General features: G+C 45.3%; 1 protein-coding gene across 2 annotated transcripts in view; it reads left to right on the top strand.

Annotated features, from left to right (window-relative positions):
- Positions 1–19,574, top strand: part of KCMF1 (potassium channel modulatory factor 1) — a 66,128-nt gene that overhangs the window by 40,147 nt on the left and 6,407 nt on the right. For both annotated transcript variants that reach the window (XM_074354704.1, XM_074354705.1), the window contains exons 3-5: positions 1,908–2,047; positions 14,549–14,650; positions 17,327–17,501. In XM_074354704.1, the coding sequence (XP_074210805.1) occupies positions 1,908–2,047; positions 14,549–14,650; positions 17,327–17,501 (417 nt within the window). The remainder of the gene's footprint in view (positions 1–1,907; positions 2,048–14,548; positions 14,651–17,326; positions 17,502–19,574) is intronic.

Raw genomic sequence — 19,574 nt, 5'->3', positions numbered from 1 at the left:
ATTAGCTTGATTGTGGTGATCTTTTCACAGTGTGTACAAATATCAAAACATCAAGCTTTATACCATAAATATATACGATTTTTATATGTCAAAGATACATCAATAAAACTGTTCAAAAAGCAAATCAGTTGACATAAATGTCAGTTTTTATTTCTGGACTCTCATTCTATTCTGTTGATTTATACGCCAATACCATAGTGTCTCAATTATGGAGTAAGCTTTGAAATCAAAAAGTGTGTGTCTTCCATCTTTGTTCTTTTTCAAGATTATTTGGGTGTTGTAGACCCCTTGGATTTCATGTGAATTTCAAGATCAGCTTGTGAAATTTCTGCAAAGGATCCACCTGGGATTTTGGTAGGGATTGTTTTGTATCTGTAGGTGGGTTTGGAGAGCAACAATATTAAGTCTGCCAGCCTATGAACGTGGCCTGGCTTTCTGTGTATGTAGGTCATTGTTACTTCTTTCAACGAAATTCTGTAGTTACCAGAGGATAAGTTTGATGTTTCTTTCAGTAAATGTATTCCCAAGTATTCTATTCTTTTGCTGTTGTAAATGGAATTTTTGTAAAGTTTTATTTTGGATTATTCACTGCAAATTACACAAAAAGAATTGGTTTTTGTACACAGAGCTTAAATCTCGTGATGTTGCTGAACTCGTTTATGAGCTCTAGTTGCGTTTAGTGGGTTCCTTAGGACTTCCTACATATGAGGTCATGTCATGTGCTCCTAGAGACAGTTTTACTTCTTTTCCATCTGGATGTCTTTCATTTCATTTTCTTGCCTATTTACTCTGGTTAGATCCAGTAAAGTACTGAATAGAAATAGCAGGAGTGGACAGTGTTGTCTGGTTCCTGGTCTTAGGGGGAGAGCATCCGTTCTCTCACCAGCAAGTATGGTGTTAGCCGGGGGCATTTGTACATCCCCTTGTCAGGTAAAGAAATTCTTCCCCCTTTTAAAAAAATATATATATTTAGCCCCACCCACCCCCAAATTCACCTGACAAGTCTTAAGCACATAATAAATGGTCATATATATATGTAATAGGTAAGTATTTTCAAGATAGTCTGAATCTCCCTGAAAATGAATGTGAACAAATCTATCGTGTCATGAACACTTTCTTTCCTTTTCTCCTCTCACAAAAATGATCATATCCTCTTAAATTAGGTATTTGTTTCATGTTAAATCGTGAGATAGTTCTTTGTAATGAAGTGACATAACATATTAAGTATATTTTCAATAGTATTTCCTTTTGTGCTACTAATGGAGAAAAATAGACTTGTTCCTTGAGATGTGATAATCAGGCTAACAGGTGATTCCCACAGACTCTCACTAACTGCTCAGGTCTTCGGTAACCAAACTGGGCAGAGTATGTTGTGGTAGTTGGTACCCCATTCGGGTTAGCATTCACAAGAACTGAATGCCTAGGGTCCTTCCTGCGACAAGAGTGCTATGTTCTACAGACAGGTGGCTGCATCTCGGAGTTGGCATATTGATCATTGTCATCTGAGCACCTGGGTTCTTGTCTATGAAATAGCCTGCTGATTCTTTGCATTAACATTGGTGTTGCCACAGCATATACAGAGGTGAAAAAATAAATTACAATAAAATTAGAACCAGATGTGAAATCAGAGATGTTTCAAAATTAAATGAAGGAATAAAAAGCTGTTTGCTTTATTTTTCTCCTAAGGCTAAATTAGCAAGTGGAGAAGAGTGTCACAGAGTCCTTGGGAGAAGGAGGGTGTTGCAGGTGGAAGCAGAGAGGTGCCCCGTCAGCACTTGGCAGTGAGGGTGGCGGGGGAGGTTTCAGGCACACCTCTTTTTCTACATTATTGTACCGTGTGATTGCATTTCTGTGTATTAAAAATGATAAAAACGACTATTTCTCAGTGCGGCGCTCCTGTTTTTCAGATTTGTACTATGGTGGGGAAGCTTTCTCTGTAGAGCAGCCGCAGGCCTTTACTTGCCCCTATTGTGGAAAGATGGGCTACACGGAGACGTCTCTGCAAGAACATGTCACTTCTGAACACGCAGAAACCTCGACAGAAGTGGTGAGTGAAGCAGCCTGGCGTCCAAAGTGACGCGGTGCGAAGTGTGTGATTTCTAACATAAGTAAAGCCACGTCACGGTCATCTGCCTCCTGCTAAGTGTGCTGCTGCTGTTCGCCTGATAATTGTTAAAGTTATCTTTTAGCAGCAGATTTGCACATCCTGGGAGGCTGCGTGTGCCCAGGATAATGCCCCCCATTTGTCCTTACTAGCTTTTCTTGCCCTGTCGCTAAAAGCACAACGTGGAATCTTGACCAAATTCAGGAGCCTTCAGTAAAGGCGCTGTGAAAAGTCTAAAAGCGCCTCAACCTGCAGCATGTCTCTTTCCGCAGCGTTCTTGTTACCTGCTTGATTCTTCTTCTGTGAGGAAGCCGTCACGAGGAAATGTTACATCATTGACCTTAACTTGATTTTCATCAGATCGAACCCCTTGCATCGCAGGTCAAAGCTCTGAGGTCCCTGGAAGTTCCTCCTGCTCTGACCTTTTCCAGTGGCCAAAAGCCAGGGACCTAGAACAATACACAAAGTCTTGCCTTGACAGTTTTTGGATATTTTACTTGACATCTGAGTCAGCATATATCCAACTTCAAGAGATGATAGAGTCCCCTCCGCCTTCACGGTTGGTAGCAGTGGACGAAGTGAGCAGTGAGACGAGGTGGAGGTGTGGGATGGGGGGAGCTTGGCTACAAGCAGTTGCACGTTGCTTCAACTCATAAACCCCTAAGTGCACTCAAAACAAACTAACCGAAACTCAAGAGAAATAAAATAGCAGCAGCGTGTCTGAGGACAGACGGCTGGTAGGGGGCAGAGCCTGGAGTCCCTGCCTCGCCGCTGTCCTGCTCCGTCCCCGCTGCAGCCCCGCTGCTAGCGCTGTGCCCCCCCCCCCCCCCCCCCCCCCCCCGCTAGTGTGAAGTTAACCTGTGGTAAGTCTGAACGGTTCAGTGCGGGAGGGTGCAGCTCAGTGGTAGAGCGCACGCTTAGTGTGCATGAGGTCCTGGGTTCAATCCCCGGTACCTCCTCTAAAAATAAATATACCTAATTACCTCCCCCCACAAAAATAAATTTTAAAAAAAGACTTAATAGTTCAAACAGTTGGTAAATTCACCTTATGTCATCCTCAAGCCAAATTTTACCATCTGATGGCTCAAAACGCTCTCACCTTGCACCTTGAGGAACCTCAGAACACTGTCACATTTCACTAGTGTTCTTAATTTGTTCTTTTTATTCTACAGAGGTAGTTTTGCTGACTTGATTGCATCTTTATCCTGGTTGTCGTGGGAAAGTTGGAATAATTTCTCTTTGATTTAATTCGTGTGAAGTGTGGGTGTTTATCTACCTAGATGTAGTAAGGAGGCTTTCCCTGTAAGCCAGGCCTTCTTAGAGCCGTCCTCGTACCAGCCAGTGGGCCCTAGAGCAGTGCTTTCATCGCCCCGCTAGGGCGGGGCGCTACTCCGCTTTCCGCATCTGAAGTGGGAGAATCCAGTGGAGCTTTACCTCCTTTCCATGAGTGAAAAGCTAATTATTCATTTTTAAAAATGAGAATCAACCAGCAGCAGCTTTGCCTTTGTTTTTTCCAGCAAATAAATACTCAGAATTTATTTATACCCTTTTATAGCTGATACACAGTTTGGAAATGAAACACTGTCTACAGGTGGTCTTGTGGTCTGTCTCTCACAGGTTGTGTTCAGTTACGTGCCTCATTTAGTTCCTCAGCTTTTGGAACATAGCTCACGGCAGTGGCCACCCTGTTCTTCATATTGGTGTTTATGCTATTTTAAGGGTTTCTCCCTCTCATCAGCTCTTAGTCTGCATGAGCACTGCGTCTGCCTCTGTCCCCACCCGTAACACACCCAGACGTTTCAAAGTGAAAAACAACAAGCAGAAAGAACCTTGGATGTGAAGGTGCATGATTCGTCGAATCCTCTAGGTCATGTCCTGGATCCAGGGCTGGCATCCAGCAGGTGCACCACGCACGGTTCACTGAGTGGTTTCCGTGCTGAAGGACTGGTGCCTGTGCCGTCCCAGTTGTTAGATACTTTTAATGCCTCTCAGTGTATCTGAGAAGCATGTTATCAGCTCTGATGTGTTACAGTTGTATGTATCATCATGTGTCCCCTCTCAACACCCTCCCCACTACGTTTTGTTAAGTCACAGTAGTTCAACCACTGTTCTGAATTCTGGAGTTCAAGAGGGACTCATGTCATTTTGGCAGGAAATTATGTTCACATAGTAACTGACTGTATCTCCTCTTCTATTCCTTCTTGCATTTTTCTTTCCAAATGCTCGATTTGCTATCTTACTTCGCCCCTGCATTTCCTGCACGTGTCCTCTGTACTAACCACCAGCTTGTCCCCTCCTCTAGGACTTAAGGATCTCACTCCTTTGGAACATGTAGGGAAAGAGGACATACCACGACAGGCATTCCTGCCACCGCTAGTGAGCATTTACTGATCCCTGACGTAGCTAGTAGGAAAGTCGGCTGAAGGTTGATTTTAAAACAAATGCTCTTCCTTGTCTGTATTTTTTGTCTCCTCTTCCAACTTGGGACTCTAAGGCCCCGGCTAAGAATTGCCTCCCTTCTTAAGGTTAATTTAAGATTGCCCAAGAGGCTTTTGATTTTGAAGGTATGCAGTACCCTTTAAAACTAGATATTATGAAAAACAACATCTGGCATAGAATGCATAATTGAAGGTGATTAAAGATTTTTAAAGTGGCTTGGGTAGTCTCAGGAGTTTTTATAAACACCAAATATGATGAACAGTGTGATTTTGAAGTTAAGCGCAAGTTCTTAAAACTGTCATCGTTATGAAATCTGGTAGACTGGGCCAGCTAACTGGATTCTGGTTGTGGGAGGAGTGAAGAGGGGAAGTGGCTCAGTATGTAATTATCAGAGTCCATCAAGCTGGTGGTGGAGGTGAGCACAAAGGTCAGGCAGGACTGCAGATGGGAAGGGTCTGTCGAGGAGGTGCTTGGAATGGGGAGGACCGTGGTGGGAAGACTTTTCTTTGAACATAAAAAACATGAAGAGTGACTCCTGCAGTTTTTCTTAAATCTTATACTTGAGCTGACCTGCACTGCAGCTGCCTAGAAAGCCTTCAGGGATTTTTGTGGTCGTTTTTAAATGAAATGTACCTTTACTTCTAATTAATGATACGTAATGAATCTCCTCTCATTTGTAAATCTCGTGCAATTTATATGAAGAACATTATGCTTAAAAGGTAAAAGCACTGTTTGGTTCCAACGTTGTCTTCTCACTTGTGGAAGTCTGTGTCATGGTGTATTACTCTGTTACTCATTGCAGCAGCTCTCTGATGTTCACCGCTGGAAGCTTTTTGCTTCCTATTTTTCGTTTAGTTTACTTGCTCTTTGTTTTCTTTACTCTCTAGAAAAGGGGGTTAGGGGCCATCTCACGCTCGTAAGGGTACAGCCCCTCTGTTTTTAGTGAAGACCTAGATGTGTTTGTAACAAATGGAGTTTAATTTTGAAATAGCGTGGTTGTGTTGCGTTCCATTTATACTCGTTTGGTAAGAAGTAAAAATCAAGGAGAAAGAATGATTTTAGAAATTTCCCACAATCTGACTTTAGACAGTTTTATTCTTATGGAGAAACATGATGACATAAAAGGACTTTCAAAGCTTTTTGTAGTGATTCAGAATAATCTGTTTTAGCTGATAATTTATTTGATGGTTAAGCAGTTGTCTGAGTGTCAATTAAGAGGAGCCGTAGAGCACAGAATAGAAATGATCACCATCCTTGTGGCATTTTGTGCATAAACAATTAGATGCATAAAACAAGCAGGAAAGTATATCAAATGTACTGCAAACCAAAATAACCTGACAGGTAAGGTTTATACATGAAGGCTATGGAAAGTTACATATTTCTAAATTGTGTATAGAACTTCTAAATCTTGACCATCAATATAGTGTCTGTATTTCACTGACAGACCGTTGTAATATGTAGATATTTAAAGTAACCTCCCAACACATGTATTTCCTTAGCGGAGCAGTATTAGTGGAGTGAACGACAGTTTTTACAGGTCTTCCAATCTAGCCTTGTACGTTTTCTGAAATACCATAACTACCTGTTCACCCTTAGAATCAGATCATCAGGAAAGGTAAGCACTTAAAAGCCAAATACACATTTTTTAAAAAACAGGCTTAGCTTGAAAGATGAAGGTGCTGCCTGGTTTTCTGTGAGCTAACAGTGGGATTTTATTTAATAGCGGTGGGGGAATACATAGGATTTGAAAAATACGGTTGCTCCGGGCAGCGTGCTGCTGACGCTTAGCTAGCAGGGAGGTTACAGACGAGCGGGACCTGGTGCTTCTACCATTTGTGCTTCTCATTCCTTTTGACTCCAAACGCTTTCTATTTTATAAGTCGCTTTTTCTGTCTTAAGCATGTAGCTATCTTTGCATATAAATAATGGTTATTTTGAGCACATTTACTTGTTTAAAATCAGACAGTAATACTTCTGATTTTATGAGTGATACGGTCATTGGTGTCCCAGCAGATCTGTTAGTTGACAGCAAAGAAGGAAGCCACAGGAGACACCTTGGGGGTTCCAGATTGTTCTGGGATAATTCTATGTATGTGTCGTGATGTTTTAAAAGCTATTTCTGTAAGAAATCAGTTTCTTAAGGTGATATGAAAACCAGGAAGGGAATCCCTTAGAATATTATGAAAATGAGAGAACAGCTTTTCCAGGAAGGTGTGTGCCCAGCATTTCAGACCGTGCTGCTATCTCTGGGGAGGACTGTCATTGCCCTGTGTTGAACGGCACCCCTGTGGGGGAAGGGGAAAGGCAGTTTTCAGAATGGGGCGAGCACCGAGCATGCAGGGGTGCACTGGGTAAGAGGGCAGCTGGGCTGGAGACATTCATTCTAAATTCTATTTCTTTGGCTGCTGGTTTAGTTTCTTCCTTGTGCTGTGAAATACTAGTTGGTCTAGTTCAGTGTTCAGACAGCTAATTTCAAGTCCGTGCATAGAAATGTTTTGCAGGGCTTGCAGAAGGATTTGTTGGGAGGGTGGTATAAATTAAAGATGGGAGCTCTGGCAACTGTGGCAAATTATAAGGCAGCTCAGAAGTCCTTTAAGCACTTCCCAGCCTCGTGTCTTCTCCTGCCTCCCCATCGTGCCCCTCAGGTTAAAACAAACTGGTTAAGAAAATTATTTGAAGAGGCCCATCTCAGCATTCACAGCTGAGGTTTTTTTTCTAGGAGGTTCTACCCAATTCAGATCCACTTGACAAACTAGTTATGCTCTTGAGAAAGGAACGTACAAAGCTTCTTTCATTGCCAGATTCCAATTGAAACTCATTAGAAACAACCGTTACTTAAATTGAGTCATTTCTGATTTTTCACTAAAATTGCTACTAGCCTTGGGCTCTGCCTGCCTGCAAATCGCAGGTGCTTAGCGACACCATTAAGCAATAAGACGTCCCCGTTTCCTTTTGTTTCTCTAAGTCTGCAAATGAAATATATAGCTTCCCCCAGGACAGGTAGGAAAAGTATAGCTTACACTGGGGTTTTTCTTCTAGGTAAACATGGCTGTGGGCAGTCATGTCCAGACTGAATTGTGGACAAGATAAAGAAATGGGACAGTTCTGACTCCTTTGGAGTTATTTTTCATTGTGGCTAAATTATGTTTCTTCAACTTCTGTGAATTCTCAGGACATCTGCATACACGTAATTTAAATTCCTGTCCAGGACGCATGTTTAAAACCAAAACATTAATTATTTAGTGCTTCTAAATTATCTATAAAGATGTAAGGAAAATAAAAATTTTTGCATATAACAAAAACTCCCTAATATTCTAAATGCCTCCCTTTCAAAGCAGGTGACAGTTCCAACCTCAACATTCAAATGTGGAGAATGGAACTGAGGAGAAAAATTCAATATGACATAGCTCATACTTGACTGTAAGTTAATTTCAGTGTTCCGCTGCAACAACAGAAGATGAGACTACAGTAGGGTCGAGCAGTGTGCTCACTCATCTTGAAAGAACCTGTATCTGTATTGGCAAAACAGATGACTAAGGTGCCCCTCGCTACAATGTAGATGGTTCTAGAAGGGCCAAGAGGAGTTTATTGACCATGGAGCATGGATTTTTCCACTAGTGCTTTATGTATGTTCTCAAAGCAAAATTTCAGTTTTATGTTGATTATATCTGCAGGTTTTAATAAGATAAGCTACTTTTAATTAGACAAGAGAACCCAAAATCTGGAGTTATCAATTAGCCTTAGCAGTTGTTAGCTCAGTATTTTTTTAGTATGAGGATTAAAACATAACGCATGTAAGGGGGTTTTTGTGTCTTGGCTCCAAATTTTAATAACTCCTTTGGGATCATCACTCTTCAGTAAAAGAAACTTTGTTAGAAAACATCCCATTGTATTGCAGGTGATCAGAATATCTGCCTTATAGAAGAACAATCCTAGGGTATTTCTAAAGCTTCGTTTAGGAGTTCCTCAAAAGGAGAGACACAAATTGTGTCTCGGACATGAATCATACCCGAGTATTTACTCAGTAAATACTTAATGAATTAGTTAATCCATAGTAACAAGATTATACAGTGTAACAAGCATAACTAGTCAGAACTTTACCCTTACCAGTTGACCTGGACTTTATAATTTATAACATTAGTCCTTTAACTGAAAATTAAGATGCAGTTGTAAAAAGTAGCACCAAGAAAAGGATGCGTGTCACACTTCTGGAAGGTGCCCCTACCTTAAACAACACTCACAAGTTTTTACTTAACGTTTTTATTTGAAGTTACTATTTAGCCTACATATACATCGTAAAAAAGGAAGACCCTCCCCCCACACACACACACTGTAAAAAGAGGTGATTTTTGTAAATGTTCTTTGGCCGCCCGGTTTGGAACTCAGAGCCCGATAAGCACTTACGTTGGCAGAGCACACCGTGTGTGGAACTTTGATTTCAGAGCTGGCTGGGGAGACCTAGGGAGCCTGGTACAGGAAGGGCAGTGCATCGCTAAACAGCACAGGAAAATTATTTGACTTGAAATTGTGTCCTTATCTTTCTTGTGTAATTATTGGGGGAAAAAAGCAGATTCACGTAAGGATGAAGAGCTAAGCAGTGCCTCCCTGAGGGCAGCGGGGCTGTGGCAGTGGCTGGGTTCTCATCACATCTTAATTTTGCTTCAGAGCTTCTGACTCCTCAGACACCAGGGTAATACTTTTAATCATTTCAACTACGATTAACTTCATAACTTGACTCGCAGCTGTAACCGAGTAAAGGCATGTGAGTGGAAGCGGGGAGGTCGTCCAGTAGCAACTGGACGAAAAGCAAGGAACTGCAGGAGCACGGGGGCTGCAGGAGGGCTTTTGTGTGAGGAAAGGTGTAGGCGCCTGAGCAGAGGTGAGCGGAGTTCTCAGCTAGGCAGGAGGAGAAGACGGAGGGGACACAGCATTTGCTTCACCCCACTTCTTCACCCTGAGATGGACAGTGTCCGAAGAAAGGCTATTCTGGGCCATTCCTGCGTCAGTTTTTAAGGACAGCCCGGACAGGGAAACATTTGCTGGCCTTTCTCAAGACTTCGTACGTTCATAACTTCTGGATGTCTCTCCGAGCATTAACCAAGAACATTACGTTTAACGTGCGAAGTGTGAAGCACTGCTTTCTGGGGCCACCAGATCCTTGGAGTAAAGCGCGGTGAGCGTCAGCATAACAATTAAAACACGGACGGCCTCTCCCCATGCAAACCTTGTGGCGTGTCTGAAAACCAGACTGGTTCTCACACAATTGGAGGACAAGGCAAGGAGTCAGAGAGGGCTCCGTGACTTGAGGTGGGCTTGAAAAATGCGTGTTACTTCACAAAGGGGACAGAACGGGAAGGACTGGCGTGACTCGGAGGGAAGAGACACAGCCAAGATGCAGTGTTGAGAAGGAACATACCGGTGGGGGGGTGGTAAAGCGTTGATTGCTGTGGGGAGTAGTGGGAAATAAAATTGAACCTGCCGAGTGAGGACAGATAATAGAGAACCCAAAAAACCAGAATCTTCGTCCACTTGGTTTGGTGGACAGTAAAGAGACGTTTTGGCACCTTTACAGAGGAATGGTATTTCGCCACCATCACACCATGTAGGCTGTCATTTGGGAAGGGAAGGATGGTAGAGTTTGAGTGGTTCTGTAGCTCCTTTGAAATGGGATGAACCCAACCGTAATGATTATGTAGATGCGTATGGATCAAAAAAGGGGTAGAAATTACAAAGAAGCTGTGTTGCCTATTATAGCATCATGGTTGTCAGAGAAATGGTGCCTCAAACATCTGGTGTTACCAGAAAGCAACTACAGAAGATGGTCACAGCCTTTGCACAGATAGTCTCAACAGCAAGGTGTTTCTCATGGGTCTGAAATTAGATCAGAAAAATAAATGAGTTTTCTCAAGTTTGTGATCTAGAAACCCCGTCAAGAAGTGCCCATCACCAGGGTGTTTGCTCCACTGAAAGTGTTGTTAGGAGCAGCCTGGAGCCCCAGCATCTGAGCTCAAGGGGTCTGAGAAGACGCCGCATCGAGGTGGAGTGGCCTCGTGGCGAGGGACCAGCTAGCTCCTCGGCATCCGCTGAATGCCTTTGCTGCAAGGCCCGTCCCTCTATCATGCTGCGTTCTGGCTTCCGTTAAAGCCAAGTGATACGCTGGCTCAGATAGGCAGGTTTGTGTGTGTTTTTCTGTAGCAGTGAACAAAAACGGGCAAGAAACCTATTGTGAAGCCTTTCCAAAAGAGAGGGGAAGAGAACTCATACATCACAGGAACGCCTCCTCTCTTGTGTTTAAAGTGCGGTGCAGTAGCCAGAGAGAGCCCCTGGGGTAGGTGGGTGTACGAGTTCAAGAAAGAGGCTGGGGGAGGTCCATACTGGCTTTAGTCCGGTTGATAGTGGTACGGGGCTTCTTGCTTAAAAACAAAAACCTAGCATGCTGCTTTTAGATTATTTTTCCATGGACAGTAGCCTGTCACAGGGGAAGGCGTTTCGTAACTTCAGTAGTGACTTGGCATTTGCACGTGGAATAACGACAGCAGAAGGTATGTTCTGGACGTGGGTGACCAGCAGTGGCTGACCGCTGGCTCACTGGCCAGTCAAGCACTGGGACCACTTGGGAAAAATGGAAACTCCGCCATGGTTTTGGCATGAGATCTGTCTCAGTACATGGGTGAAGGCTTCCAAAAGGTGTGCAGAAGAAATGCAGGCCTGGTGGTGGCCGTCAGTGGCAAGAGGAAGCAGAAGGGGAAGACTCAAGCGGCAGCCGCGATACGGCTGAGCACGGCAAGGACGTTTGTGAATGAGGGTGTGGGGCGGGGTGGCCAGTAGCATTTGGTGTTTCCTACAACAGGGTAAGTATTTATCATTTTTCAATACCATTGTATGCTCAGGCTATATTTACCAAACTTCCCAGTTGTAAATACCTGGGGCCTTTGTCAAAAACGTCCATACTCAGACCTCCTAGATTCACCTCCCAGGCACGGGGGTCTAGGGAGCTGTCTTTCAGCACGTGCCCCAGATGAATTACATCCTTAGCGAAGTTCAGGAAATGGTGACTTAAGCCAGTTCAGTGAGCCTGCGTGTTGACGAGCTGTCATCATTTTAAGCTCACGTGAGAGCTGAAAATTAATAGTTTTTTCTTGTTCGAGTGCTAGCAGTCTATCACGTGGCAGTGGAAGTACGATAAATATTAGTGTTGACAGACTTGTAGTTTTGGGGGTGAACAGCTTCTCCATGTGGAACATCCCTGTCCTGTAAAGGGAGTGAGGGACCTTCGCGTGGGGGTGAAGCCACACTGGGAGCCCGGGGTGCCAGCCTGGCGCCTGCCTCTCTGCCCTCCCACCTCCTCGGTCTTCCTCCTGCCCCACTGCGCTCCTGTCTTCCTTTCATCCTCTTGTTCCCTCCACTGTCTCTCAGAGGTGCAACCCTGAGTTACCAAAGTTTCTATCAGCTTGCTCAGTATAAGACAGAAAAACTTGCAAGGTGAGCAGACTGCTGGCCCCGTGAGCACTTAGTTTTCCTTTCCGGGTCCTTGTCTGAATTAGCTTCACGTGGCCCGAGCGTGGCGTCGTCTTCCACTCGGCTCTCATTGGGCCTCGTGATCTCCCTGAGCTCCGCGACCCTCCCACCCCGGTGATGCCTTCTTCCTGGTCATTCTTTACCCCGAGTCATCGGGAAGGGTTTGTTTTTGTGTTATTTCTCCCTGAACGATGCATTCTGAGTACCTTCATCCTGCCGTCAGCTCTCTCATCCCTGCAATGACATCTGAAGGACTCTGACTTACAAAACTGAAGTTAATATATAGTATTGAAGGGTCTTGATTTTTCTTTTAGTCCCTATCTCAGAGGTGCTTTTCTGGTTTGCAGGAGACCAGTCTTTTCAGGACATTCTTAGTCCGACTGGTATCTGTACTTTTCCATTCCGTCTTCCTTCCAGGAATGCCTGTTTTCAAGGAGACCTTTCGCATCTAAGTCCGCGCACCAGCATCCTCAGAGAACCGGAACTTCAGCGGCTACCTTTGGGCAGTTTAGGTTCTGCAGAGATTTTATCCAAAAGCCAGTGTGAAAGGAAGTATCTTAGAAGGATGATGCCTTTTCCTTTTCCAGCTGTTTCCCTTTGGATAAAAGTCTTATCCGTGCAGTCTTGTGATATCGCAGTAAACCTGTACGTAGTCCAGCGCCTGTTAATCATTGCAAAATGTTGCCTCAAAGATGTCTAAGCTGGCTGGTTTGTTTTGTTTTATTTTTCAACAATTGGAGGTAGTTTCTGCTTCTCCGAACCTTGCTGGTCTTTTTGCTTTAAAGCAAGCTTTAAGCAGTTCCCAGACAGGGAAGTCACACGGTCCTGGATTTCTCAGAGACTTTACAGTCTGGCTAGGGAAGACAGAAGCACGTGAAAGGTGGAGTATGTGTGTCACGGCCCAGGAGTGGAGCGGACAGTAAAGCCTGCGTTCCTGGTAAAGAGTGTTGGTAACCAGTAAACTTGTGAATGGCTACAATTGCTTTTCTCTCTGACAAGAAAAAATTCTGACCACCTTTCTGGCATCTTCTAAAAAACCCACAGGCACGCCACCTACTTCTCTCTGTCCTTCCTCTCACAGGCATGGCCCTTCGGGGCCTCCCTGCCTCTTTGCACATTGTCATGTGTAGATGTTATTTTTCATGAGCATCTGTAGGTTTTCTTGAGGTTGTTTGTCAGTCCCGAGGCCGACAGTCAGGACAGCTGATTGTGTATGAGAGGACTGGGCTCACATCCGAGTCTCGGGTTGGCCTCCGCGTTCTAGTCATGGCAGATAGGGTCCGTGTCCGCTCAGGCTCTAGCAATCAGAGTCATTTGTTTCCCCTCCGTGCCCCAGTGTTGTCCCTCAAGTCTCACCTTCCTCCTGGGCCTCAGCTCCCCTCGCCTCTCCCACCTGCTCTGAGCCAGCAATAAGGTCAATCAGATGCCCGATTTTACTCCAGGTGAAGAACTGAGGCCCATGACACGTGTGTGGGCGAGTGACTCAGGGGCCTGGCCTCAGCTGCCCCACCCCCGGGGAGGGGCCTTCAGCTGGACGGTTCCCGGGCCCCCTCTGGTTGTGCGCCTTTGCATCAGACTTCCTTCTTGGCTCTGTTCTTTAAGGCTGAAGGCCTTCCTACTTCACGGCTTGGCTACCACTCTTAGACCATCATCTATCTGCCAGTTGGATTTCTGGAAGAATAAGGGCCCTTCCTCTGCAAATTCCTCATTCTCTGTACCCTCTCCTTCTCTCTCCTGTTTCACCACTTCTGTTGAAACTCCTGTTTCAGAAACCGCGTTCCCAAGCTGTGAAGCCTCCTCTGCCTGTGGACACGGCGTTTTATTCCTGCCTTCTCCTCCGTCCCTTGCTGTCCGGCCCACGGGGAAGTGGTCTTCTCCTTGACCTTGATCTGACCACAGGCTTTTGTCCTACCTCCTGGCCCTCCTGGAAATAAGGTTCTAAAGGTGGTCTCTCATCTCCCCTTTCCCCCTTTGGAAGTCCCATTCACGGCCTGGTAGAGCACATTTGCACAGAATCAGTAATCACTGTCTGTCTTACGTCACACTCGAGGTGCTTAAGTCTGTTCAGCTGTGTCTTAATAAGAGCTTTGCTGTCTTGTTTGGTCCTCAAGTCCAGCTTCCTTTGGGGAAGCTTATGTCTCAGCCTTCGCCGTTCAAGACTGGACCTGGTCAGACGTGAAAGTGTCCTAAGCGGCACACTGAAACCGTTTTTCACGGAAGCTATTTTGCGAGACCGTAAGAAGCCTCTGGCAGAGCTCGGGTCTGACTGCGTGTGGGATGCGGTGGCTGACGGCGCGGCTCCGTGGAGGGTCGCAGCGCCGCTGCCTGCGGCCTGTTCGGCCCGCTGCCGTTCGCTAGTTCAGGCTCTGCGGTGCTTTTGCCACCGTAAGACTTGGTCCAGGTAAAATTCGCGTTAAAATACTCACCCGGAAAGGTGTCTGGTCAGTTTCATCTGTACGTAAATTGCTTTCTCTGCTTTCATTTCAGATTTGCCCGATATGTGCGGCCTTGCCCGGAGGCGACCCCAACCACGTCACGGACGACTTCGCAGCCCATCTCACACTTGAACACCGGGCCCCTAGAGATTTAATATCCTTTTAAGAGGCACCGAGGGATAGCGTCGTTTGTGATGTTTGTCATTTTGATTATTGTTAAGGACTGTATTCCTGAAGAGAAAAACTAACCTCCAAGTTATGTTAGTTGATTTGACCTTTTTCTAAAAGTGACTCAATACTGAGATACAGTTTCTCATTTCTCTTTCTCTGCGCTTTGACTGTTACATGAACCGTGCTGAGTAAGTGAAAGCTGGCTTGCTCACCATCTTTAGTTTGTTACCATCTGATTTTTTTTTTAAGACAGTTTGGCCAGGTTATAAGTCTTCGGGAGGGTGCTTTCATACAAAAGAAGAAAATGCGAATCCAGACTAGAATCTGATTCATTAACCGTAAGGAGGCTGTGCCTGTTTGCCGGCCCTGCGCTCTGCTACCTCGCCCGGTAGTGGGTGCGGTGGTGGGGAGGTGCGCCTCGCGCGGCTCCCTTCCCTTCTGGAGTCTCCTTCTCCAGAGAGAGGCGTTTCCCGCCCAGTCTCTGAGTAGGATTGCCTAAGGTCGGGTCCAGCTCTGATTCCTTTCCCGCTTTCGTGTCTGCTCGCCCTCCCAAGCCAACCTCATGGCCATTCCTGGCAGTTTTCCCTGCAGCCTCCAAGAAGCTAGCCTACCCGAGTAAGCACTTCTGTGCTCAGTGCTTCTGGCTTCAAGTAATGAATCGTTTCCCTAATTGTTCTGTTCTCATGTAAAGATTTCTGTGTTCATTACAATTTGAAGCAATTCAAGAGCTAATGACAACTTTCCTCCCTGCCAGACTTCACTCTGACTCCTTTGCTGGCCTCCTGGCAATCATAATTCAGCCTGAGGTTTACTTGAGGAAGAAACTGGTCTGGTGGTTTTCTTGTCCTACAGCTCCCATCCCATGTTCACAGTTCTTAATTTCCTGTTCAGGAATATGGCCCTTTAGAGTTAGGAAAAGTAGAAACTAATAGAAGGTGAAAGATTTGGAGCCATCCCGAGAAATTAGAATATCAGCCTGGTCTGAGCCAGTCTGGGGCACGTGCTGAACGAACAGGAACCCACGCTCCTCTCTCCTAAATGCAGGGGACACTGAGAGCAAAATCAAGAACGCAGTGCTTGTTTTTTGCTTTTTTTTTTTTTTAAACAGAATATGAGAACCCAAATGGGCCAAGAATACTTTAGCCTTTGAGTCACTTTGCATTTTGTATAAAAGAATCCTGCAACAATACCCAGAAGAGTTACACTTGGCCCACGCTTCTCCCCATCTTCACGCAGAAGCTACTAGGCAGCTCGTTTAAAACCACGCTGTACCCTGCACGCTTCAGCAAGGTCAGGGCCTCTGGTGAAATTAGTATCCGTTCAGTAGAATGTCTCACAGCATCTACATCCGTTTTTGTGAGGTTTTTAGAAGTCTTTGGTTACCAGGAGATTAAATGAGGCAAAATACAAGAATGAGAGAAGGCATCTGTTGCATTTTAGATTCCTAACAGGAATCACCATTAAGTTCTAGAAAGCAGAATGCTGACACAGCGGTTATCCTGGAAACACGCTGATTTCCAGGTACTCCGAGTGCTGCTATGTGCTAATTCTGTTTGTCATGAGAGCCTCAAAACCACCCTGCCTTTTTTTTTTTTTTAACTACTTTGATGGAATTCTTCCCAAAGTGCACTTTTCACCCTTTTTAAAAACAAAATGTAATGATCACTTTCTGTAGAACCTAAGCCACCGTCATGAATCTGGGGGGCTTCCTGTCCCCACGGGACTCTGAACCACCCTCTGAAGAACCGGGAAGCCAGCCCAAAATTCACCCACCTTGTATAGCTGTTCTGTTGGCTGCTTTGAAAGAAAAGTCTCTCCTGCTGCAATATCTGGCCCCTCCTGCACACTCACACTCGCCTCTGTGGAAACACAACGTTGTCCTCATGAGTTTGGGCAGCTGTTTGCTCCTCAGGACCGTCTTCAGTTTCACTCATGTGCAGGTGTTTTAAGATAATCAAGGCTGCTGGAAATTTGATTTCTTGATAAACAAACTGTTAACTCTCTCTGTGTCCATTTATACAAGAAATTCAAATCTGGTTTTCTGCTTAGCAGCAGCAGTTAAAAAAAAAAAACTTGAGGACCGATTAAAACTGATAGCCCAAAGGAGCCTTTTACTCCGGCATTTAAATTGTTTACAGTGTTCCCTTTCTCATCACAGATGGTCGGTGAGATTTGATTAGCCTGTATATTAGCAAAGTGCTCACCAGAACTAAAAATTGATGCTTCTTATCTGTAGTTACTTCGATGTGAACGTATGTGGACTTCAGCTCTGAGATTAGGGCGAGGGACTGTCTCGCCCTGGGTGTCTGACCAGGTGAAGTCCCCGCCTCCTCTGGGGATGCTCCTCTGGTCCTTGTAGCTGGAGCCCAGGAAGAAGCTCCTTCCCACCTGGAGAAGCTTTTTTTCTCTTTGAAAACATACACACATTCACAAGATACACACGTACTATGCACACGCTCACACATGCTTCATGTTTGAGTGTCTTTTTAGAGTTAATAGCCATTATATATACAGTTGTGACATTTGCATTCTAAATGAAATGTGCTATTTTAAAATGCTTATAATTTAGGAAGCCTGCGTGTCTGTCTTGCCAGGGCTCAAGTGATTTTTTTTTTCTTTCTGTGAAGTACTTGAGTCCTTTTCTTAACTTTGGAGCCATGATGAATCGAGTGGTGTTCGACACGTACGTAGAATGTTCCACCCCGGCCGGGGCTTAGGAGGGCCCCGAGCTCGCAGGTCAAACATGCACTTTACCAGCAGCTCTGCTGGCGGCCTCTCTTCCTCTCAGAGCTCGTATTCTCCAAGCAGCAGGGAAGCCATGGATCCTATAGCTGGTGAGTGAGTTTCGCGGCAGTGAAGGAGACGGCGGGGGGTGGGCGCTCCCTTTAGACAGTTTTGGTGGGATTTGTGTTCTTAGTTGCTCATTGCGCTCCTGTGTTCCCTGACAGAATTCCTCCCGATTTTATAGGTATAAACCATGTTTACAGCAGACCACATCAAGTGGTTCACAGCATCCTGGCATTTCTTTAAGTACTTTGAGGTGTAAGATAATAAGGGATGGCTCTATGTTCCATTGGTGGCCTCCAAGGAAACCCAAGAAAATCATAAAAGATTTAAGAGTTAAAAGACCTCCAGAATTCCATGGTGCAGCCTCCCCAAGTACACAGATGAGAAAACTAATCGACAGACTCATGGAAGAAAGTAAAGTAGGAACTTCTGTCCTTGCCTCGATTTGAGAACTTGATTGCTGTGGGACATACTGAAAAGTACATGTTTTAATAGCTTGGGGAAATCTTACTAAAGAAAACCATCTGAACATGTAGTTCGTAGCCAAGTCACTGGTCTAATGCGCGGCCAACCTGGGAAGCCAGCAGCAGAGCACAAGGTTTGAGAGTCAAAATAAAATGTCAGAAATCACATTAGCTTGAGACTCTGAAATTCAGACACACCAAGCACGGGCAGGCAGGAGGACTCCAGAAGCCCGTGCAGGTTCTGAAACACCCACAGTGCACCGTGTACCTGGAAGCCCTGAAAAGCTGATGAGGGTAAATCTGTGATTGAAAATGGGAACAAACAGTGTTGGGGAGAGGGTATATAGCTCAAGTGGTAGAGCGCATGCTTAGCATGCATGAGGTCCTGGGTTCAATCCCCAGCACCTCCTCTAAAAAATAAATAAACAAACAAACAAACCTAATTATCCCCCCCCCCCCGAAAAGAACGTAGAAACAGTGTTAAGCATAAAATCTCCCTTCAAATGTGAGGTACACGTAGAAAATCTTAATTCCAAATTCACTCTGGGTGTTTGCATGTGCAATAAGCCTCAAAAAAACTGAGTTTTGGGAATTGAAAAAAATACTTCTTCATCCAAAGGGAATATTTACCTTTTGTCTTTTGTAGCAGGCTCTGAAAGTAATTTCTGGGAGAAAAATTCAAAATAGAGACTTTTTTTTTTTTTGGTCAGTGAAAATTAGTTTATGTTAGTGATGGACCATATGAAAGAATGGTATTAAGAACCCCTGGGATAAAACAACAGTAGGCAATAAAACAGAGACGTGTCCTGTTAATGAGTTTTAATGTGAAGTGTTTGCCAGCCTGGGAATGTCGGCGAGGTGACGGTCAGTTCCCTGTAAGCCAGGCAGACCTGCACCAGGGAGAAGGCGGTCACCGCACCTCACTTAGATGAGGGGCGGGGACAGGGATCCGCGGCCCCTGATGAGCACAGCATTATTCACACAGCAGAGCCTGGACTGTAACCGGCCACAGACGGGCTGTACAGGCAGGAGCCAGTCGGCCTCGCTGGGCGTCACCAGCGGTCCTCACTGCAGGCTGCTCTGGCGCTCAGGCACAGTGCAAGAAAGTCCGAGAGAGAAGGCGGGGGCGGGGGGTGGGGGCGCTAGCATCGCAGTTAGGAGTGATGCAGGCCTCTTGGGCTCAATTCTGATAGTCGTTCAATCAGCAAGTAAGTGTTTGAGCGCCTCCTACGTGTCAGGTGCTGTTCTAAGAACTGGGACTGTCCTAAACAGCAGGCTGGATCCCTGCTTTCAGGGAGCTCGTCTTGAGAGGGTTTATGTTCTGATTGGAGCAGCAGGCAAACCACCGTAATCCACTAAAATACTCAGAGAAAGCGTATAGCTAAATTAGCACATTAAGCAGACAACTTAAACAATTTGCTATGTTTTGCTTAAAAATAATTTATGTGAGCTAATATTCCTGAGTATTTGCCTTCCCCACCTGCAGCAGCGCCGGCCTCCAGGGGGCGTTGTAAAGGGTGCTGAGCTCCGAGCCGAAACTGAGCGTTGCCGCGGGTTACCTGCCCATCGGTGATCGGTTTTCGCGTCCCTCTGGTAGAAAGACCCGCGGCGTCTGTCTTCCTCCTGTGCGAGCGGCCATTAACTGTCTCCGTTTCC

The sequence above is a fragment of the Camelus bactrianus genome, chromosome 28 (genome assembly GCF_048773025.1).
Source record: "Camelus bactrianus isolate YW-2024 breed Bactrian camel chromosome 28, ASM4877302v1, whole genome shotgun sequence".
In the NCBI taxonomy this organism is placed as follows: domain Eukaryota; kingdom Metazoa; phylum Chordata; class Mammalia; order Artiodactyla; family Camelidae; genus Camelus; species Camelus bactrianus.
The sequence above is the reverse complement of the archived record's forward strand: the minus strand, read 5'-3'. Positions and strand labels throughout refer to the sequence as shown.